This window comes from Sminthopsis crassicaudata, chromosome 2, assembly GCF_048593235.1.
Source record: "Sminthopsis crassicaudata isolate SCR6 chromosome 2, ASM4859323v1, whole genome shotgun sequence".
Taxonomy (NCBI): Eukaryota; Metazoa; Chordata; class Mammalia; order Dasyuromorphia; family Dasyuridae; genus Sminthopsis; species Sminthopsis crassicaudata.
In genome coordinates this window covers 114490637-114515232 of record NC_133618.1, presented here as the reverse complement: position 1 = coordinate 114515232, position 24596 = coordinate 114490637, and the positions used below count along the sequence as shown (strand labels likewise).

Genomic DNA, 24596 nt, shown 5'->3' with positions numbered 1-24596 from the left:
AGAAACTGGAAGATAACAACTATGTCCCCACTAAGCTTTCTCTTCTCCAGACTAAATATCATCTATAGTTCTTTCAAGTTGTCCTGTGTGGTAGGATTTTGAAATTCTTAATTGGTTTTGTTTCTTCTTTCTGACATGTTTTAGCTTATTAATATTTCTTTCTAAATTTCAGAGTGAAACACAACTGCATTTCATTCATACTTGTATAGTACGTCCTCAGTTTTTGCAGGGGTCGAATGTTTCTTGAAAATGGTATAAAAATAAAATGTTTATGCATTGCACATGTGAGAAATAAGATTCCTGCTTACTAGAAACTAATAGTAATTATAAAATAACCCATAAAATGCAGTATACAAAATAAGATTGGTAACATGCGAGACAAAATTTTTTTATCCCTAGTTATTCTCTAACATTCTGTGACCTGTGCTGACATCCTTGAAAAATTGGCATCAGACAATATTCACTTTTCATAACAGATGAAATTTCAGTACTATAAACACTGTACATTAAATAAATTTCATAAAACTAAACATCTTTTAACCTAAATCGTACCTTCCACTGTGTCGGATGGCTATGTGAGTATACTCTGCTGATGTAATTCCCTCTGCCCTCTGAAAACCAAGGAAGAGGTTGCTGGGATTTGAATTGCTGTTGTCAGAAGCGTCTGAGACTGGTGAGATGTAAGCATCACCTTAGAGCAGGGCATAATTGCAATACAAAAGTTGAATTTTAAAGTCAAACAATGAAAACGTAATGAATGTACAGAGCTTTTTAGGCTACAAACACAGAATACGAGCAGTGAAGCACCTACTAGAATACTGATCTTTCCACAAATTTGTTTGTATTATGTCTCTCATTTTTATTATTGCACATACTATGAATATGTGCAACTGCTAATGGAAAGTGAAAATGAGGTTACTAATAAAATGATGCAGGTGTTTAAAATTGAAAAAGTTAAATACGCAAATGTTGAGGATTGACTATATTTTATTATTCTTAGCACTTAATGTCTTCAAAATAATAGTAAGCTGGGTTTAATCTTCAAAATAAATATGATCTCTTTTACTTATGTTGGAAAGTTATGCTTGTTGGTATCCATTTAAAGACAGCATTTGGAAAATGATTGGAGTAACTGGACCTATACAATTAGTTTATGCTTTGTATAACTCTATAAAGCTGAGTTTTCTACTCTTGAAATTGAGAGAAAGAGAGAGAGAATAGTGAATCAGACTAATGATTTCATGATAGGTAAGTAACTTTCTCTACCAATGCAGATAGACACCTTAAAATTTAGGAGAGTTGACTGGGTCCCTGAGAGATCAGTGGAGAAACTTCAACCCTGATCTTTTGGATTTTTAAACTAGCTTTCTATTGGCTATTTCATGCTGCCTACACTTTGAGGAAAGAGAGGAAAATATTTTCATAACTGTAATCCTGTGTAGTATTGAGAAATATCAATAATAATCAAATATATTCTGTTTATTGTTTTTATTGGCTTGTTTTTACTTGGGGAAAATCTTGGAGAGAGAGAGGCATTGGTAAAAAAAAAAAAAGGAGATGGTTTCGCTAGTATTTTAAATATTGGGTTTTTTAATTTTAAATGTTTAAATCAGGTTTTTGCAGGATCAAAGAAAAGCAAGAGCCTTTAAACTGCTCAACAAAAACTACTGGTTTTTTGAGTGGTGGTTTTCCACATTAGGTTTCCACTGCTCTAATAGACATATTGCCATTTATTTGTACTTGTCTCATCCAATAAAAATCTCTGACTGAAAGTTTGTGACCATCTTTTGTATGCTTCTTAAATCCTTGCTTGACCATCCTAGTCCATGAACATTTACAGATATTTAGAGAACTTTACTAAAATAGTGGATGATGTTGTTGGGGTAATAATGGTGAATAAGACAAGACCCCTGCCATCATGAATTTTACAGTCCCTTCTCTAACTCTCATTAGACTTCTTATCTCTGTGGCTCTTAGGATTTGGGAGCTAAAAGAGACTGTAGAAATCACCTAATCAAATATTTTCAGATAAGAAAAGCAACTAAACACTTAGGTATTGCTTCCTATAGTCCTGTCTTCGTATATATGCTGTCTCCTCAGTTACTTTAGAAAACTCCGTAAGAACAGAATCCTATATTTGGGCTTTTCTGACCCACAACTCATAGCCTTTTCCTTTTGTGTATAGTACTAAATACTTATTGATTTGAATAAAATACTGTTTAAGGGAGAAAATGAAATAAAATCCTAGTTTCCAATTCTAATCTCTATTTCCATATTTGTAGTAAAGTTAATTTCTTAATTAAAAAAAAAGCTAAGTTGGAAAGCATCTTGTTGCCTGTAGAATTTTAGCATTAGGTTCTTCACTGCCTTTCACAGTGCCTAGAAAATTACTTAATAAAGTCTACAATTTTCTAATACTATTTTCGTTTGGGGAGAAGGTGAGGAAATATATTGCATTTCTTGATGATTACATTTATAATTAAGGGATTGTAAATTATGTAGAAAAGGTTAAGGGTTTTTTATTCCCAATTAAAGCTATTTCCCTTTTCTCTAAAACTGCAATTTGGTAATTATACATCATGAGTAATCTTTTGTCAAATTTTTGTAAAGAAAAAAAAATTGGGAGGAAAAAAAGATTATTGTCCCTTGGCTTCAGGTATGCAACTCACATGTCTAAAACTTAGGACATTTAAATACTAGACAATCCCATATGATCCTTTCTAGTCCCAACTTCCCAGCTCAATTCCAACCCAGCCTTAAAGTCACCCAGAAGAAAGAATTTGAAATATCAAAGACTAGAGCAGGGTTCTTAACCTGGGATCCGAGAACTTGTTTTTAAAAAATCTTCATAACTGTATTTCAATATAATTGGTTTTCTTTGTAATCCTGTGTGATTTATTTTATGCATTGGAAAACATTTTTCTGGGAAAGGGTCCATAGACTTCACCAGTCTGCCAGAGGGGCCCATCACACACAAAAAGATTTAAGAAATCCTATAGTAGAGAATTAGATAAAGAACTGTGAGGGTTGCCTGATTATTAGGCTTGCTTAGATTACAAAGGGTGGGAGGGAATGAGGTGGGACAAGATGCTGTAGAAATTTGGGAATCAAGAAATCTTGTAAAATTTAGCCTTCCAATCTTGCTAATACTTCATATGTGTTTCAGTTTCCAGACTTCAAAATCATAGAGCTTGTAAAAGAGGAAAGAGCCTCTTTCTCCTCCTTTTCTGTGCTCCCCTCCCCCTTCACTTCCTCCCTCCTTCCTCTTCTAGTAGAAAGTTCTTCAAAAACTTTGGCTCGGACTCCTGCTTGATTTTTATCCTGTCAGCATTTTTGTTCTCATCTCTGAGGAAAGGGCACACGCCACTACAAAATATTTATTAAAAAGCAACAAATATTGCATTCTGTTGAGGGGGCTGAGGAAGGAGAGGAAAAACAGACTTCTGTGGAGTAGTGCTAAACCTCTTCAGAGCATTAGTTAGCCCAAACTCCAGGCCCAAAAACTCTTGGAAACTGGCCAGAAAGTTTGGATTCATGCCCACAGGTTCTTCAGATGTATGGCTTTCTTCTTTTTTCTTTTTAAAATTGTGTGCTGCTTAAGGAGAAGATCATAAATGCAAAACCCTATGGGGAAATTTAGCCTTTCAAATCTTGTTTTAGGTTAAATTTAGGTGCTTGACTCTTCCTTTCACCTCTTAAAATTTTCCCACAAATTATAAAGAGATATCAGTTGTTAAACTTTATTTTTATTTTTGCTTTGGAAAGAGTTTTAGCAACCTCTTAGGGGATGCCTAAATTGCTGTGCAATTTTAAAATAAAAAGTAGCTGGGGAGAGAGACCTTTCACTTACTCTCCTCTATGAATATTTTGCTGAACTTGGAATTGAAATCACCCACTTGAAGTATTCCTAAGTTTGCTGGAACTAATTTCTTCTTCTTAAACTATGTGCTGTATAAGAAGTTTAGAACACTTAACTTATTAGGGGTCTTAACTTACACATTTGATAAATCCCACCAGATTTAATTGTCCTGACGATTACTACTGACAGCCTTGGCCTCCAAAAGTAATAAAAATTAGTTGTCTGAAACTCTTAACAGACCCTCTTTCCCCATCCATTCAGCTGGATAGTTGTCTCTTAAATCCAAATTATCACCTGCCGACATTAGAATAAGTAAACCTTTATGAATATTTGGATAGTTGTAAATTATGAAATAGTGGTACCTTTTCTTTTTTAATTACAAATTAAGGACTGCCTTCTTCAAGTGTTTTTTCCAGCTAAGGAAATTAGATAAATTCTGGAGGAATTGCACAGCAAGTGAGAGGAAAACTAACCAAGTTTCATGTATTTTCAAATATTCTTATATTTGTAAGAGGCATGTGTGTGTGTTCGTGTGTGTGTGTGTGTGTGTGTGTGTGTGTGTGTGTGTGTGTGTGTGTGTGTGTGTTTTGGAATAGACTGATTTGTGATTCACTAGAATTCTTCAAACAGAGGTTGCACAATCATTTAAAAGGGTTTTGGGTGGGAGAAGACTATCTTAGTCATGTATGAGCTAGATGGCCAATGTGTTTCTACCATACATCTTTTAAGTACACTTAAAAATTTTTTTTGTTATAATTCTGGTGATGTAATGTTCTCGGATTTGCAGCTTTAAATACTGATTCAAGGGGCAGCTAAATAGGCATGAATAGCAGCACCAGTCCTGGATTCTGGAGGACCTGAATTCAAATTTGACATCATTCACTTAACATTTTCTAGCTATGTGACCCTAGGCCAGTCACTTAGCCCCAGTTGCCTGGCATATAAATAAATAAAATATTGATTCAATCCATGTCTAACTGACTTTAAGGCCATTTCTCTTTCTATAATATGTAACCTAAAATACTCTTAATAATATAGATAAAACAGATTAAAGATGCGCAGAGGACAGAGGTTAGAGAGTTGATTCTAGTACCAGAGGGCCTGGGTTCCAACATTGCCTCTACATATGTGAGACTGGACAAGCACCTATCTTCTTTGCTCATCTGTAAAATAAAGCTGAAGGAGTCAACCTCTAGGGTCTCTTCTAGCTCTAAATCTTTGATTCGATGACCTTTCTTGGCCTCAATTTCCCTGTCTATAAAATGAGAACTAGTTAGACTAGATAGTCTAAAATATACATATATATATGTATTCAAGAATGCCATGTCAAAGAAATGGATACTTGCATTAGTAAGCAAAGAATTGTTATTAAATAACCACAATATTTCCCAAATGCAATCCAGCCTGATCTCTTTTTCTTTAAGCCATAGTAATTATCTATTTGTAACATTTGTCCAAGATAAATTTACTTAATGATCAGTTGCTTTAGGTGCCTGTCTGGCATGTCATCTGAATGGTGCATTTTTCATCCATTTTGTTTTTATCAGTGTAAATGGTAGATCATGATTTGGCAGACTACCATTGAGTTAAGAATGGGTTTAAAATTTTAAGATAGAGTAAAAACTATTCTAAAACATAAAAACCAGATGAATTTTGTCCTCTGTAGTTTGCAAACCCCTGGATTAGACCAATATCTTTTCTATTACTATGAATTCCATGAAGAGTGCTATCTACAATATGCTCCTATATTTTGCTTTGAATTGATATGATTAGTACAGTATCAACTTTAAATAAGAATATTTGAAGTGTTATCATCAGTGTTACCTTTTTTTGTTTGTTTGTTTGGACCTTACATAGGGCATGCTCCATTGACATCTTGGCAGACACTTTTGCAAATATATATCTCATTAGCCCTGGTTAACAACTTAAATTGTCAGTACTCATATTCCTGAACAAAGTCTCTTTTCTTGTTGTTGCTTATGAAATATTTTATAATTTTGGATGTAGGATCTGTAGCTGGAAGAAATCTCAGAAGTTAGATAGTTTATCCTATTTGAAAAGAGCCTCAGGCTCCCATTTTAGACCAATAAGTCATATATTTTCTGAAAAGTATTGATATAAGAGCAGCCAGATGGCACAATGGATAGAGCACCAGCCTGGGAGTCAGGAGGAGCTGAGTTCAAATGTGGTCTCAGACACTTAACACTTACTATTAGCTGTATGATCCTGGACAAGTCACTTAACTCCAATTGCCTCTCCCCCCCAAAAAAAAAATAAAACCCCAAACAAACAAAAAAACTGTTTATATGAACATGTTCTCTGCATCTCTCAGTTGTTGTGTGATGGTTTGAAAAGATGTGAGATGAAATAGAGCTTAGACTTTCTTCTGGTTGATTCCAATGGAAAGTGCACAGAGTGTAGTGTACAGAAATTGCAAAAAAGCCAAATTTAACCTTTGTTGTTGTTCTTAAGTTTGAGGAAAAAACACATTTCCTAACTTTTGATGTTGTATAGAAGTGACTACTTCTGGAGATGGTGGATTCTCTATCTCTTGAGGTCTTCAATAAAAAGTTGTATATATAGAGCAGTTGGGTTAAAACAAGGGTTGATACCTGTGGTTTGTGGACTTTAAAAATTATGTATATTTCAATGTGACTGGTTTTCTCTGCAGGAAACCTATGCATTTTAATATATGCATTTAAATGCATCATTCTGAAAAAAGATCTGTAGTTCACCACACTATCAGAAGGGATCCATGAAAAATAAAAATGTTTAAGAATTCTTTCTATAGAAGTTTGTTCTTCCACTATGGATTGTAATAGTTGGAAAATCCCTTCCAGTTCTTAGATTCAGTAATAGGCTATTGAGATAGCATCTGTTTCAGAAACCTGTCTTGACCAGTTTGGCTGTTATTTCCTGTTTTTATTGAAAATGTTCTCTATGTATGAGAGAGAGAATTTCCCAAAAAAGATATGGTTATGAAAAAGGCACATGCTATTTGTTGTGAAAATGTTTTGGTCACTTTATCCCTTGTTAAGGAAAAACTATACTATGTATGATTCCCACCCCCCCACCCCCATTCTATTGGAGTATTCCTCACCTTGGGAGTATCTTGAAGGTTGATCCCTGAGTGCTTTTCAAAATTTGTTCCAGCAATTTTTTTTGTTCTCTGTGTACTTTGGTCTGTCTGCTTTTTTCTAACTCATTTTTAAAATGCTGTTATCAGTTCTGCATATTAGGTGCTGAGGTAGTAGGTTTCAAAACTGATGATTTCCTAATTATTGTTGGTGAAAATAGAGTGCCACCAAAAAAGAGAGAGAGAAAGAAAAAGAAAAAGTCACAGATGTATTTAGAACTCATTGCCTCTTGTTTTATCATCAGATATATTTCCCTTCCCTGTCATCCTTTCCAACATCCCTGTAACTTTCAGGACTAAAATGCCCTGCTCTGGCCACCACTTTGCTATTTGTGTTGTTTCCTCCTACTAAATTGTAAGTTCCTGGAGGGCAGGGACTCTTGGCCACTTTTTCTTCTTCAGCACTTAAGACAGTGCTTGGCACATAGTAAGTTCTTAATAAATATTTTATTGTTGTTTATTCGTTGTCAAGACAATCTAGTTTAGTTGGATATCACACCAAATTCTATGGAGCTTTATTTCCTCAGCTGTTTTTCATTATTTTGTGTGGTACGTTGATACTACTTATTGTCTTCCATCACCATCCTCTGTAATGCTTTGTAAATCATCTTGTTCTCCAAGCAGTGCTGTTCTTGGCTGCCTCTCTTCATTTGGCTAAGAGATTGTTTGCCAGCTCCAATAGTTTTGGGACTCTGTTGACCTCACTGTTGTGCCCCTGTCTTTTCATTTGTCACTTCTCTAGGAAATGGTGATAGAGGAAAAATCTTTGCTTTTATTCATTTCCCATTTTTCGTAATTGATAGCTTGTCTAAACAGGTTGAGCTGGAGCTACTATAACCACAGGCAGTCCTACCATTTCATTTTTATGCTTTCTTTCTAATTGAGTGTTTACTTTGACCTTTAGTCTAACCAGCTGATGATCTGACAACACACAGGCAACTGGATCAGAAATAACTGCTGTCTGTACCTAATCACTTCCCAATTTTGTGGGGTGGAGGAAGGGAACCAAATGCAACCATTTTTTGTTGTTGTTTTTTAATGAAATAATTAGGTTCTTATAATGTCCAGTGCCATCTGAATCTTCTTTTTAAAAAGTAACTACAGTATTTAGGCCTAAAGTAGGCCTGAGCATGTTGAATGCTGCAAAATAAGGTTCCGTAAAATGATGTTTTTTCTTCTCTTTAAACAGGGGAGGAAACAAACTCTCTAAAGAGACACATATTTTTAAATATGACCGATATGGGAATTTGTTTTGCAGACTCAGATATGTATTGAGGGATTTGGTTTGGGGATTTATTTGTTTTTTAATTTATTTTATGCTAGGGGTTACCAGAGAGAACAGATTAATTTTTTAAAACTTGAATAAGACAAATAAAATGAAAAGAAGCAGAAAAAAATAAACTCTGCCAGTTCCTTCATTTGCTCAAGAAGTACCTGAGAGCCCTCCTTCCACTTATCTTGAGCTTTCTCTCTTCTGGATTAATTTATAACAAGAATGGCTACCTAAATATTCTTAAAACAGATAACATTAATACTCCCAACAGATAAATTAATTTTAATTGCCAGTTTATGAAATGTGAGATGCTTAGCATCCTCTGCTTCTCTCTTCCCTTTTCTGCTACTGCCCTCAAAGAAACATATATATATATACAGAGAGAGAGAGAGAGAGAGAGAGAGAGAGAGAGAGAGAGAGAGAGAGAGAAACCATTTCATAAGTTTTACCCATTTCATTACCAAAAATAAATCCATCACTGGGTCGGCCTTCCATTTATTTATACTCTTTTCTATACTTACCAAGGCTGATACTCAGAGTACAGATAATATGTCAACAGGCTGGTACTTGATGCCTTTATAAGATGTAACAAAACTTGTGTTTCCATGACATAGTCTTCAAGAGAAAGTATCAGAAGAATAGTACTTCAGAGGAAATATATCCTCTCTGAATATAATACAGGGAATCCCTACCTTTCATGCTTCATTGGAAACCAAATAAATAATTATTTATTGACCAGATAAATAATTACTAGTAAAGATTTTTTTAAATCTTTTAAAAATATTTCTCCTGGGGTTAGTAGAACAGGTTATTTTCCTTCTGTGTCAGCTATTGACCATTCAGAGATAAAAGTGAGAATTAATTTATGGTTTAATTAGGCAACTTTCTTTGAAGCTGAAAAGGAAGAAAGACTCTCCCTATATTATTCAGAGCTCAATTGTGAGCTCATTATTGTTTAACATTTTCTTCAGTGACCTGGGCGATGTAAAATAAAGAAAATCTGTGTTCATTCAATTTCCAGGGGAAATCAATCTGAAAGTAGGTAGTATGTGGCACTTTAATAAAAATAATAGCTAGCATTTATGTAGTGTTTTAAGGTTTGCAAAGCACTTTACAACTATTATCTCATTTAATCCTCATGACACTGTAAGATAAGTGCTATTATCATCTCCATTTTACAGATGATTTGCCAGGGCCACATAGCCTCTGTCTGAGGCAGAATTTGAACTTTGCTTTTCTGACTCCCAAGGCTAGAACTGACTCAACTTAGCTGACCCCTAGACGAGATTTATGGTTTTAAAATAACTAGGATGTGTTGGAAAAATTAGCAGAAACTATCATTATGAAGTTGAGTAAAGAAAAATACCACACAGAAGAAAAGCAAATTGAGTTTAAAAAGTAAAATCGTTTGTAATCTATGAAGATTCTAGAAAACAACTAGAGCTGAGTCAGCAAATATTCTTAAGGCAACAAATTTGGGTACTGGGTATCAAAGAAGGCATAGTGATTTTTCCATATTTTACCTAATATTATATTATTTTCTATAGGAGTCATATATCCAGGTTTAAACTTTTCACCTTTAGTGGTAAATTGAGAACTTAGAATGGATTTAGTGACTAGAAACAAAATGATTAAAGGATTATAAATAAGACTTTAGCACAAAGGCTCTAGGATTATTTAATTTAGAGAATAGAAGGATAGATGACAATATCCTTGGAGAGTAAGAAGGGTTATTTTAAACAGAGTGGCCAAGTTGGCCTCTGACAAATAAAAAAATTGTAGTTTGATTTAGGATGAATAAAAGAAAAATATGGTCAGGTTTCCTTAAAAATTGGAATGCATTACTTTGGGAGACAGTGATGTTTACTCCTCTTTCTTTATGTATCTCCCCCTAAGAAAACATAAAGTAAATAGATGTTCATCTCTCTGAAATGGTTTAGATGAGCTCTTATGATCTACATATGTCTGTTCAGCTGGAAGCAGAGGGACTCTGTTGACTTAGAACTTGCCTAACAGCAGGGGCAACAGTGCAGCTAACAAGAGAAAATGACTTGGAAATTAATTCGGCTTGATTCAGACCTTAAATGTATAAGATGAGACTGAGCCAAAGGACAGCTTACCCTGAATACCACAGATCCCTACATTTGATTCTGGAAGGGTTTTCCTTCCAAAGAGAGTCCTGTATCTACTGTTAGACTTAAGCACCTCATTGTACTTTAACAAGTATGTGTAACTGTCCAGATATTGTTAAGTCACATATGGGGTCCCCAAATTGTAAATTTTTCTTCTGCATCGACTTTGATTCAATACCTTTCAATCAATTGCATTTGCAGCATTACAAGATGTATTCATGATTGTATTCATAATACTATGAATTTATTATCAAAGGCAATATATCTGTTTCTTTCAATCCATAGTACTGAGGTATTTGTCTTTTTATATATAAATTTACTTGGAGGAGAGGGACAAAGATTTATGATGATTAGCTTGAGAATTACATGAAGTATATGAAATGGGAAGTTCAAAGTTATGGTCTCCTTAGCAAGTGGGCTGTGTTGTACACGTGTCTCAAAATGTACTTTTAACAGACCAACAAGTAATTTTTTAAAAATTAATATATGCGCACATAAGAAATGGATTACTTCAATTTTAAGCATGTAAACGTTTCTCCTTAACCTTGCCTTATTAAAATGTCTGCACTGTGTTAGATGCTTAGGTCTTTCCTGATAGCAGTGGGTATGCTCTTAGGGTCTGATCTAATAACCTGGTTACATTTTGTTTACAGAAATCAGTTTTCAGGTCACCAATTTCATTCTCCCAATTCTTCTTTATTTGCAGATATATGTTGGGTAAAGGAGGAAAACGGAAGTTTGATGAGCATGAAGATGGGCTGGAAGGCAAAGTTGTGTCTCCTACTGATGGTCCATCTAAGGTGTCTTACACCTTACAGCGCCAGACTATCTTCAACATTTCCCTTATGAAACTCTATAACCACAGGCCACTGACAGAGCCAAGCCTGCAGAAGACAGTTTTAATTAACAACATGTTGAGGCGGATTCAGGAGGAACTCAAACAGGAAGGCAGCTTGAGACCTGTGTTCATCACCACTTCTCAGCCAGCTGACACGCTGGGGGACGATTACCGGGAGGCCCAGCCCGCCTTTAGCCATCTCGCCTCCTCCCCAGCCCACCCCGCCGACTTGGTAAACACTACATCTTTAGAATCCTGCCTCACCCCGGCCTCTCTGCTGGAGGACGATACTTTTTGCACTTCTCAGGCCGTCCAACCCAACGGTCCCACGAAACTTCCACCTCCAACCGTCCAACCAGAAAAGGACAGCTTCTCCTCAGCCTTGGACGAAATTGAGGAGCTCTGTCCAACACCTACCTCCACTGAGGCAGTAGCAGCGGCAGTAGCAACGATCGACAACTCTAAAGGAAACTGCAGCGAGTCTAACGTTCAAAAACCCGAGGGACTCCAAGAGAGCCGAACAACCGACTCAAAACTCATGGATGCTCTACCTGGAAACTTTGAGATAACAACTTCCACAGGTTTTCTGACAGACTTGACCTTGGATGACATTCTGTTTGCTGACATAGACACGTCAATGTATGACTTTGACCCCTGCACTTCCGCTACGGGGGCAGCCTCCAAAATGGCTCCTGTTTCTGCAGATGACCTCCTTAAGACTTTAGCTCCCTATAGTAGTCAACCAGTCGCCCCAAATCAGCCTTTCAAAATGGACCTTACAGAACTGGATCACATAATGGAGGTGCTTGTCGGGTCGTAAAACCTATAAAAACCTAGAGACTTTTTTTTCTGTACCAGTATATACACACTTGGTAGTATTTTCACAACCCTACAGATTCACAGCACTGTGCATGCATCGTCCTTGCTTGCCTTTTCCAGAAAAAAAAAGGATCACACTAGTACTTTTTGCCTCAAGCAGAGTTGGAGTGCCTTCTTCCATGTATGACCACTTTTAATGTGTTTTTAAGTGGTTCCTCAAAGAAGACCTAATATCCTGGTATAGGAAAGAATACATATTGAAAACAATATTACTACATTGTTACTACAAAAAAAAAAAAAAAAGTGAAGCACAAGGAATAAGTTGGGGAAAGCTGTAAATTGCATGTGCATATTTGTCTATTTTTTCTATAAGTTTTATTGCAAGAGGTAAAAAATTTATTATTTAGATAATCTCAATATCTTTTTTGGCATTTTAGCCCTGTGTAGGTTGACTTAGCAATTCAGCCTTTTGGAGGCATTAACTACTCCTCTTAAGTGTTGCATTTACATGGCTGTTTAGAAACTGCTGCCCAAATTTATTTTATATTTTTGTACAGATTCTGCAGTTTATTATATTGTTTTTCTAAAAACAAATGCTGTTTATACACACAAAATAGCTATTTTGATAGGATTTGCTCACATAGTTCCTGCATACTTCAAATGTACAAGATGCGCTTGTACTTTTATACAGAGTTGTAATGTTTTATATGTGTATGGTGCAAAGAGAAAATCAGATCAAATTAATCTGCAGTTGATATCCCTAAATGCAAACACACAGTGCTTTAAGAAAGGGCCAGGAGATATTTCACCCAAGTTTCACAACTACAAACTCCCTGGTATAAAAACACCTGTGTACTACTGTGATTTCTAAACCTAGAGCCATGTCTACTCATAAAACTTGTATTAAGCAGTTGGCAGGAAATAGCTGTGAAACTTGGGTTCTAAGTGATAGTTCTCTGTAGCTTTCTCTTTTGAGAGGAAGGCTACTGAAAACTTAGCCTTCAAGTATGTATGCCAAGTTACTGTTTTTAATTTTTTAAAAAATTGAACCCAAATGTTTCATTTTAACATAATTTTCTCTGTGACTTGAACTTAATTAGTTTTCTAGAAAATCATTACATCTGACTGAATTTTATTATAAATCAATCATTTTATGGAATGAAAATACCTATTAAGAGTAAGTTTATTTTGGTTTTAATTGAATTTTTAAAAGGCATACATCATTTATTTGAATCATCTTATACCTTTCTTCTTCCATTCTCCCCCCTTCCTTGGAGCATTTGTTCACTCTGTTGATAAGTGCTGAAAATGGCATCTTCAGTATTACTGCAGTGAAGCTCATCTCTTATCTGCACTGGATGGACTCTAACTTTAATATCCATTGCTGTGGAAACTGGAGTTAGTCACATTACATCACTTGGCATCTCCAGCGTGGTTGGTTTCTTTTATCAACTGCGTTAACTGCTTTACACTTTATAGGCCTGTTGTACCAGAATATACAAACACAGCTTTCTATGCATGTTTCTTCCCTCCCCTCCCATAACACCTGAGAAGTCTTTGTTACTGCACCAATAGCGTTTTTATTCATTGTGGTGTACATTTAATTTAAAAATGTTTGCAATGTATCATGCCTGTTGCTGAAATAGTTTATGGCATTTTAGGGCTCTCCTCCCTTCTCTCCCCTCCCCTCCTCCGTCCCGCCATGGTACTTTAGCTGTTGCGTGCAAGTTGCAACCTATATTGTTGAAATGCATATGGCTTCTTTAGGAATAACTTTTATATTTATTTAAGAAAATTTAAATTATGGGGTTTTTTTGTTTTGTTTTGTCAGTTGACAATATTCAGTCATCAGTTCTGCTCACTTCTTGCCATGGATGAAATTGGGTATTTTCTGTCTATTTAAAGGATAACTTTATAAAATGGCACTTTAAACAGGCCATAGATAGTCTACATAGTAATATAATGCACATGACAAAGCAGGTAAATTACTCATATAAGTAAAAGGTTCATGTGTAAAATCCTTCTGGACCCTGGTTTTCTTTCATCCCCCTTGAGTTTTGTTTTAAAAGACTTATCAACTCAGTGAAGCAGCAAGAAACTAATAGAATTGTAGTTTCCTTACAAGCTACCTTAACACCCATAACTTTTTTGATACATCAGACAATTAGGCGTTATTTCTCGGTAGGATTAGGGACCATATTCAGTTGAGAAAACAGGAATGGGGGTTATGTTATTTTGCATCCCATCCAGTTGTGATTGCTCCATTTTGGCTCTTCTCTTCCTTGTCAAAAAACAATCCTGCCCTGCCCTCAGATTCCAAGATTTGTATAATTGGAGAACCTAGGAAAATAGCCACAAGATACACACACATACACTTGTGTGTGTGTGTGTGTGTGTGTGTGTGTGTGTGTATACAATAGTGCTGATGTTCAGAATAATAACATAGTAAGCAATTGATTTACCATTGTTGAAAACTGATTTACAACAACTTAGAACAACCACACTTTCGTTGGATTAGTAAATTGTGTATTTAAACAAATACCATATGTTAGGCAATAGTTCAAAAGAGCACCATTTCCAAAGCAATGAAGTGTGTTCCCTGAAACTTACTTTGAAAATCCTTTATTTATAAGACAGAGTTAAAAACAGAGAATGACTATATGTGTGTAAATATATACATATATATGCCTATACATATGTGTGTGTGTATATATATACATATATATATGTATAGGTGTGTGAATGTGTATATAGGTGCGTATGCATTTATCAACAAATGCATATGCATGCACATTTTAATAAGGAAGATAAGGGAAATGAGTTGTCCATTTTTTAAAGGGCAGAACCATCAAGTTTTAAATTTTTATTTTTACAAAATATTGTACCAGAAGGGCAGAAAAATCTTTATTGTGGTCTCTACGCCCCAGTTCTACAGGGACATACTTGCAGAAGATTCCATTCTTCAGCAGTAACATTTCCTTTTATAATCTGGGCATCATGAACAGTTCAGAGTCAACATGCAGTTTGAGGAGCCTTTATAAAAGACACATGCCAGGCTTGGGTGGGTGTAGGGGAGGGTGTGGGGGGTGGCAGTGACATTTATTGACAATGATGTGCAATGAAGTGACAAGATGAGAGCAGAATGAAAAAGCTTTGAATTTGAAGTGATTTTTTTTCATAAGTTATTTATTCCTTTTTCTTTGTAAATATATTTATTTTATTGTGAAGCTAACAACATCTGGATTGTAACATGTACAGAATGTATGGTAGGAATGTATTCTCTTGTAGGAATGTAAATCTGTATTAAAAAGGGGATCAGAGCCAGACTCAGAAAATGAACTGGGTTCTTTTTATGGTATGCACGGTTCACATTTATTTTTACTCTTTTCTAATGTGGGTCTATTTGAAATATGCAAAAGGTATGGATGAAGATTGTTTTAGTCTCCAAATTTCTAGGAAAATCAAGCATTAAAAGGGTCAATTTTTTTAAAGATTTTTAATAGCACTGCTTTCCTTTTATCAAGGAAGGAGCAACCAAATTGACATGCTTGTTCACGCCAAAGGGTCAGAAACAAGTCTTAGATATACACCTTGAGTGTCTTTCTCATTCATTGTCAGCTCATGCATTTTAAATACTGCATTCCTTTGGAGCACCCTCACTGCTCTGAAGTAGAAAAAGGGAACATTTCTTGAAGTAAATAAACTCTGAAAAGCAGTAGTAGATAGTGTTTCAGATATTTTTAAAACTTAAATTTATGAATCACTTCTGTAATAAGCAATGAATTAGGAATTCCCCGGGACACCCTTATATGACTATTGAAAAATACCAACCGTCCCTCCTCCTTTGTGCAAGGGGGGCCGGGAGGGCGGGTTGTCCTACTGTCTCTTCATGTCCTGGATTGCTTCAAAATGATTATTGCAGATCTGATCTTTACACTGCCTGCCAAAATTCAAATCTTCACATTCAACATGTTTTGGATGAGAAATGGTTAATTTCCTGCCACACTCGGGTACATTGATCCTACCAGAGAGGTTTGTATGACCTACATGCTTTCAAAAGGCTTTCGGTGCTTCTTAAAATTGAAGCTGAATGACTCTTGATAATGAGCCAATTTAAAATTTTGCTGAAAACAATAAAATTAATAAAGATTCTGCACTTTTGGGAAGAAAACTATTGAAGATAAATGTAATCCATACATGTAAACAGCAAAGATTCTGGAAAAGGTGTAAATATTGTGAAATGTTTGGTGTATGGCTGTTGAGAAGGGCGTGTTGTCAAAAAGGAGGCTGTAATTTCCCCCACAGACCTTAGAGCTGTGCCTTTTCTATGCAATATTACAGACATATACATCTGAACCCAGATTACTGTATTCACATGTAGGTATGGGCTGTAATCTAAACAATTGGATAAATGTACATGGAAATAAGCAGTCTTACTTTTGTAGTTTTATATTATACAATAAACAGTTAAAAGGATAGAGTTTTGTTTTTGGGTTTTTTTTTCCTTTTCCCATCCCTATGAGTTGTTGAATGTACTCTATATTACAATTTAGAGTGTTAAAAATGTAATGGCTTTCTCTGATGATGATTAATTAAAATTTAGTAATTCAACTAAATGTGTATTGAACCTTGGTCAGAGTCTATAGTCTTATTGAGAGGAGACAAAAATATACACAATTTGTATATTTTGAAAAGACTACTTGGGTGGTTTGCAAAGGGGTTTCCTTTTCAAGTAGGACTTGGATTGGACAGCCTCTGGGGACTCCTCCAACTTTCTGTGATAAAAGTCAACAGAGCAGAGATGGCAAGAAACCCAGTGTTGCAGTTTCCCCTGGGCTACTGGCTGGATGACCATGGGCAAGTAATTTAACCTCTATTTTAGGCCCTAGATAATAGTAATAACTAGAGAATTTTCATAGATTTTATAGCTGGAGATGATCTAACCAAACTGTGATATTTTATAGATGAAGGAAAAGGTCCAAGTTGTTCCTGAAGCTAGGTAGCATAATCAAACCAGGCCTAGAACCTTGGGTTCTTCGATTTCCAGGCTATTATTCCCCTCCCTCACTTCCACTATCAGTTGCTCTGAGATGTTAGTAAAACTGCTTTATCTTTAAACTGGAGCTTTGTTTTCATTCTGGCATTTTAAACTTTTATCTCCCACTCTGATCTTTCCCCTGTTCTCATATTGTTTCACTTTTTTGAAATTGTGCTTATTTTTTTAAATACACAGTTGAAAGGAGTTTCTAGGAGCTGTTGGGAAATAGAATCTCTTAGCTCCCTGACTTGTGAAGAAGCTGTCATCAAACAAATATTCATTGAGGGCTTTATATAATATTAACTGCATAGGCTAATTACATGGTTTTCAGAAACCATACTGTCATTTTGATTTCAGTGTGTGATGCTGCTCATCATCCCTAATTTGATTTCAAAAGTTACCACCACTCACTGACCTTTTATGATGTTAGAACCCAATTTAGATCTTGACACAGGAATTTTATATGGCTTTTTTTATGAAATACCCCCAAATTGTAAGTGACTGCAAAGGGAAATGCCAGTATTGCTCATTGCTTTGGTATTCCAGATATGGAATGGTTTTCCATCTCTCTTCTATGACCCCCTGGGCCTCCTTCCTTATTTAGGAGGCTTGCCAGGTGCCAGTAATGCCTTTCACTCAGCGATGGAAAAAAGTGGTTGCTGGAACTCAGATCCCAAAAAAATCTGCCCAAAATGAGTGGGAAGATCAGGGAGAAGCCCATGACAGTATTTGTGGAAGGTTTGCTTCCAAAGTGAATTCTTGCTGACTTAAATATTCCTATTCTCTAACTGCTCCCTTTGGAATTTGCCCTACGTGATTGTGGGAAGTTGTAGTACAAACCCCTCCCCCCCAAGCATTCTCATGCTCTTTCTACACCTAGTTTATGTCCCTAAACAAGCTGATCCATCTCTCCTGGGATATCCTGAAAATATCTGCATTTTCCCCCCATTCTTTGAAAGGGCAGTTGTTGGCTCCTGCCTGTCATTGTTTTTGGTTTTTTAATGCATGGAGTCAAACTGCCTCAGAAAAGCAATTTACAGTCTCTTGCTTCTCTGCTGACTTCCTGAAAACAATGGGAAAGTGCTGTCTAAATGGTGTGATTTCATTGTTCAATTGTATCTACCTACCCACCTTCTTGAGGAAGAGTTGAAGGCCCCAGACTTTCTGCTATGCTCAGTGTGTCAGCTGTAGAAGAGATAGGAGACTTAGAGTTAAGGATGGTAGAAACTGGAACACTGAGAGATTCTCCTACCTCTACCCCAGTACCCCACTCCATCCTCAGTTTATCATTTGATCTCCCCTTGCTACTTTTTGACAGCTGCTTCACTAGATCTCTTATTAGAGTTGGGAAAGTCTATAGACTAGGGAGTACTTGGAAGACTACACTTTGAATCATAATAATACTGCCAATGGGATCCTGTCTATTAAGTGCTTTGAAAACCTTAAAATGCTATATATGTAACTTTTTAGGACATTGGTTGAGAAAAACTTTTAACTCTTGAATTACCAGTCCAGAGCACTTGAAAACATTTGGAAGAGAATGTATTGAGAATCTCATTTTCAATGATATGTTTAATGATAGTAATAGCTGGTGAATGAGACTATTGTGCATAAGGGCCCTATCTAGGGGTCAGGGATTTGAAGTCCTGATTAATACCTATTAGCTTATTTGACCATGAGCAAGTCACTCTTCAATGTTTCTAGGCAATTGGCTTGTCTTTAAATTACAGCTAAGTTGTTAATTAGGAGCAGTTTTTAAAAAAAGTAACAAAATTAAGATCAGAATTAATAAAAAGCAAAAAAAAAAAGAGAGAGAGAGAAGATAAAGCTCAACCCAATTCTGAACTATTTGAACAAATAATCAGCAGTGGAAAATGGATATCAGAAATAGCAATGACATCCATTGCAATAATTTTTTTTCAGAAGTTTAGCTTCTATAATTCTATTGGTACAACAAGTGGCCCCCAGAAAGGACTTTGGCAAAACAAGCAGAGGATAGCAGCTAAATGTAACACCAGAACAAACATAAATGAATGTTTGTTGAATTGAATTGTAGAGGACACTGAATGCTTAATAAATATTTTCTTAATGGTTAAACAAATAAACAAAAAAAAAAAAATGTAACACCAGTTAAGAATACAAACTTATGATGGATGATAAGTAGCATATTTTAAAAAGGAGAGAAGCAGTATCGGGTAAAATCTGTTTAAAAGAAATCTTAATAAGACTAGAGCTAAGAAAAGTCATCCCAGAAGCAGCTAAGGAAAAAAATGGAAGGACCACAAATGCAAGGAAAATGGGAATGATCTATCAAGACTGCTATTACAAACTATTCTTGTCATCAAGGAAACTGTAGCCAACACTCAGACTCTAATATCACAGTACCAAAAGTGTGTATAAAACAGATAGAAGTGGAACAAAAATGGGAAAGGGAAGAGTTTATAGAGGAGATCTATGGAATGCAAGGTATTAGAAGGTACCAAAAACATGGAAGGTAATTTCTGTCAGAGAGAAGAAAAGGGAAAACCCTCAAACTACTTCCCTGTATGACTCCTATCCCATTTATATAAAAATGTATTTAAAAATTGAGGGCATCCTCAAAGAGGTGTCAATGGGGAACAAATAATCTTTCATAATTGATATTCAACCATGGATGTTGTCTTTTTCATGTTACAAATACCTAATAGAAGTCAGATTCCATAGTGCTTGCTATTTGTTGAATATATAAAAACATTTGATTCCCTAGAGCAAAATATTACTTAAAAGCTTTATTTTCCAGCAGTTTCTCCTACCTATGCATAGAAATCATTTGAGATTCCTTTAAAGACATGATTCCCCCAAATAACTTTGTTCAATGATCACAAACATCAGGCTAGGTATAAAACAGTATGCAAACCAACTGTGTTAGCCATTGTGTGAGAGGAAATCCATTCCAGAGTCTAAATTGAAGAGGGTTTCTATGTGGATGGTGTGTTCATCGAGATGCTCTTATTTGGGATGACATCATGCAAGTTTCATCAACCCTTATAACACTTTGTGGTCTCCTGGAAGAAATCTATAACTTTCTCTAAGTCAACGTTAGCCCTGACAGGAAAGGACGACTCATTGAAAAACTGTGTTACCCAGAACAAGGTGGGTCCCGTAGTTGAACAATGGAAGAGAACAATCAAGTTGCCTTTGGGAAAATACAAAACTCTTTTAGTGACCCCAAATTTCCCATGGAAATAAAATCCTATCTTTATATATATATATATTATAGTGTTGCTGTATAACAGTGATGGAATAGAACAATCTCTAAAGAATGAATAACAAGTAATGGAGAATGCAGAGGGGTGTGAACAAAGTGCAGCATATAACCAATGAGTACTTTCAAGAAGTACAGGAGTAAAAGATACTATCAAGGAAACAGATGCTGAGGAAATAGGTTGATTTGCTGGCAAAGGTAAGATGACATTGGAACCTCAAAATGTCTGCACTTTGGGAAAATCTAGGGAAATTTGTGAGAAGCTTTGGACAAGGGTCACAGGGAATAAACAAACACAGAAGATGGATTACAATCTACATTATTAGAGGGAATTACCTAATCAGTGATACCTCAGGATTCATTTCAAAATTTGGAGTTATTGATCTGTATTATTGAATAGAATATATATATATATATGTATGTATGTATGTATGTATCAGGCATTTCCCATGATGAAATCAATGGGGAACAAAAAGGGGGGAGAATAATAGTCGGTACTTTAAATTTATCAAAGTGCTTCATACAACCATATGAGATAGATATTATAAATAGTATTTATTCCTCTTTTACACATGAGAAAACTAAAGTACACAGAATTTTAATATAGGACTTCCTAACTCCAAATTCTTCCCTCTTCATATTGTCCTGCCTCTCTATTATTCAAAGAAAATCAGGACCCTTGACAATTTCCTCACCTTTATTCTACCTATCAAATACCGTTAACTTCGCCATTACAGAATAATTCCCTTTTAAGTATTTCCTTCTCCAGGCTGTCTCTTTTAAAGTCCAGTGCTCCTAGATAGAGTAATAGTAAGTTATCATCAATCTTTAACCCCTTAATGTGAAACAACTGGTCATATTCTAGGCCTTTGGTAGCTGACTGAAATGAGAGCATGAAGGAAAGAGAGTTTGGTTGGGAGAGAGGAAGAAGAAATAAAATTGGAGCATTGAGCACACTACTGGAAGAGGAAAGGCCTGTAAGGAGGAACACCATGTGGAGTACCAGTTGACCAGAGGAAAAAAAATATAAGGGATCTAGGAAGCTGAAAGGGGTATTTAAGGAGTAGAAGGGACAAGTTTTGCCTACTTTATAATTTTGCTTGGAACTAATCATAGTTTGTAAAGTCATCTTTAAAAAGATTCTGGCCCAATACCACAAATCAAGTGGAGACTCTGATGTCTTTTCCCTTTTAATAGTCATTAAAATGCATCTTGCTTTTTATTGAATTCTAGAGTTTCTAGAGATTAGTAGTTTCAATTTGGGACATTTTGGAACTAAAGCGTATTTCTTGGTAACTTGAGACCCCCGACTGCATCAGATACCTCCTAAATTATCTAAACTCCATTTGCACACTAAAGACCATACCAATGACATCTGCTTTTAAAGGGAAATATTTCATCAAGAATAAAGCAATTGGAAAAGTAATAAAATAAAACTGTTCCACTTATTTAACTAATTTGGTTTTCCTCCAATGAGCGGGAATCCTAAGAATATAATTCCTAGAAAAACTAATGCTCTAGGTCTAGGTCTTCACCATGGAGTACTTCTCACTTTATTCTCCTAGGAGTTAAATCATTTCAGTCACAATAAGAGGTTCCTTCCATCTCCTAATTTGGGCAGCTCATTCTCAACAACTGATAAACAGGCTTTACAGTAAATTCCTTTCATTGCATATTGGATGCCACCAGGAATATTCCCTTCAAAAAGTGAGGGAAAATGGAAAGGAAAAGATAATACCCAAGTTGTGAGCTTGGATGACTAAAAAGAATGCTACCCTCACTAGTAATAAGGAAGTTAGAATGAGGAGAAGGTTTGGGAGGAATGATAGTGAATTCATTTTGAGCATATTGAGCGAAATATATGTAAAGGATATCTAAAAGGCTCTCATATCTACTTGTCCAGCCCTAAATTCTCTCCTGTTAGAAAATAAAGAGAAAAACCAGTGTTATAAGATCTAAAGAGAAAGGCTCTCCAGGAAGAGGATCAACAGTGTCAAAAGACTACTGAGAGGTCAAGAAGGATGCGGATTGAAAAAATTGGTAATTGAGAAATTATTAGTAACTTTGGAGATGAATGATTAGATCAGAAGCCAAACTGCCAAGAGTTAAAAAGAGAATGAGAGAAAAGAAAGTAGTGTAGTGTAGAAGAACTTCTCAAAGACTTTTAACACAAAGGGAGAGAGAAATGTGGGACAATAGTTAGTGGCGCTGAAGGGATCAAATGAGGGGGTTTTAAGGATGGGGAAGGCATGAGCGTGTTTATGGGCAGTAGGGAACCACCCAGTGGAAAAGAAACAATCGAAGATTAATGACAAAGTATGGCTTTCCATCTTCTGGAAAAGTGGTGATAGGGGAACATTTGTGCCTTGCCAAGGAAAAGACAAATCTTCTTTGTGTGAAACTATAGTGAAGGAGAAGATAATGGCAGATGGCTCCTGAATAAAGTGAGATAAAGAACAGGAGAGAAGAAGGAGCTTCTGGTCATTTACTTTATTTTGATGAGCAAAGTGTTACCAATTATAATTCTTCTGCTAAGATGGTAGACCCAGCAAACCTGATCATCTGCCCTGCATCTTTTCCCTCCAGATCCCCAAGTCTTGCTATCTCTGCTGATGATCAACCTAAGAATCTGGACCTTGCCTTCTGCCCTGCTCACATTCTACATGTTGTCTTTCTCCATTCCCTTCCCCCCACATTAACTTAGAATATGAGTTATACTATGATCCATGAAAGCAAAAACTGTCTCACTTTTTATTTGTATACCCAATGTTTAAGACAATTCTTTGGCACATAGTAAGCACTTAATAAATAAAATAAATACTCATTCATTCATTCAGTCAGTCAGTCATTCTTACACAGAGTCTGTGACTTCTGATGAAAGCCCATTGTATTCAGACCCCATAAGTCCCTTGGGGAAAATGAAGTACTGGGAGCTCCTCCAAAGGAACTCCCTGAGCTCTAATGTTATGGGAAGTGTACTCATTAATATATTCCTATAACACATTAATTCACTCAACAAACACCATTATTTTCTGTAAATCAATGTGCCAGACACTGTAAAAAAAAAAACAAACAAAAAAAAAACAAATTTAAGATTAGACATGGTCTTTGTCTTCATGGAACTTATTTTAGTGAGAGATTAATAATCAAATATATATTACCATAATATATAATGTTACATGATAATTACATTGGTTGGATGAAATAATGTGAGGCCCAAGGATATGCTGTTACCAGTGGGTCATTGAAGAAGGCTTCATGGATGTTGTGCCATTTTTATCATGTTTACCCCATACAGAAAGGGAAAGCAAAAAGACAGGGCAAGGAAAACACAAGAACAGAAAGTAGACTAGTTGAACTAGAGAATAGGATCCTTGGAAATAATGAAATTAGAAAGGCAGTGGAAGAACAGATTGTGCAGTTGCCTTAAATGCCATGCAAAGGAACCTGAATATTAACCAGTAAAGAATAGGGAACCATGGAATATTTTTGAGTGGAGGAATGATTGTAATCAGATCCATGCATAAGGAAAACGAATCTGTTGGCCAAAGAAAAGATGAATTGGAAGGGAGAGAGAAGAAAGGAAGGGAGGAAACAGAGGGAGGGAGGAAGGGAGAGAGTAAGGAAGGGACGGAGAAAGAAAAGAGGGAGGGAGAGAGGGAGGGAGGAAAGAAGAAAGAAAGGAAGGGATGGAGAGAGGAAGGGAAGGAGGGAAAAGGATGGTTTTAGAAAAACCTGGACTCATGTGAACTGATGAAAAGTGAAGTGAGCAGAACCATGACAATATTCCAAGCAAATTCATATCATAGTTGGTGATCATGGAAATAGAAAAGAGGGGACAGATGGAAGAGATGGTCAGAACTTTAGCTGATTGTAAAATATAGGGGAGAAGAAATAACCAAAGATAACCTCAACATTATACATGTGGCAATTACAGAGTGGTGTCATGGACAGAAACAAAGTCAGGAGGAAGAATCATGGGTTTTGTTAGCTAACTGATTTTTTTTCTTGTTTTTTAATTAAATCTTTTTATTTTCAAAACACACATATGGGTAATTTTTCAACATTGACTCTTGCAAAATCTTGTGTTCCAAATTTTTCCTCCCCTCCCCCCACCTCCTCCCCATAATTGCAAGTAATCATTGGATTATATGTTAACATATGTTAGCATTTGGATAGAAGTTAAATATGTGTAATTCTTCTATACATATTTATATAATTAGCATACTACCCAAGAAAAATCAGATCAAAAAGAGG

The 24596-nt window shown here is 35.8% G+C and overlaps 1 protein-coding gene across 4 annotated transcripts in view; it reads left to right on the top strand.

Moving 5' to 3' along the window:
* SERTAD2 (SERTA domain containing 2) overlaps positions 1–16533 on the top strand; it is a 195482-nt gene extending 178949 nt beyond the window's left edge. For all 4 annotated transcript variants that reach the window (XM_074287058.1, XM_074287061.1, XM_074287060.1 and 1 more), the window contains one exon: positions 11107–16533. In XM_074287058.1, coding sequence (XP_074143159.1) covers positions 11107–12058 — 952 coding nt within the window. In that variant the 3' untranslated portion in view covers positions 12059–16533. The remainder of the gene's footprint in view (positions 1–11106) is intronic.
* The last annotated feature ends 8063 nt before the right edge of the window (positions 16534–24596 follow it).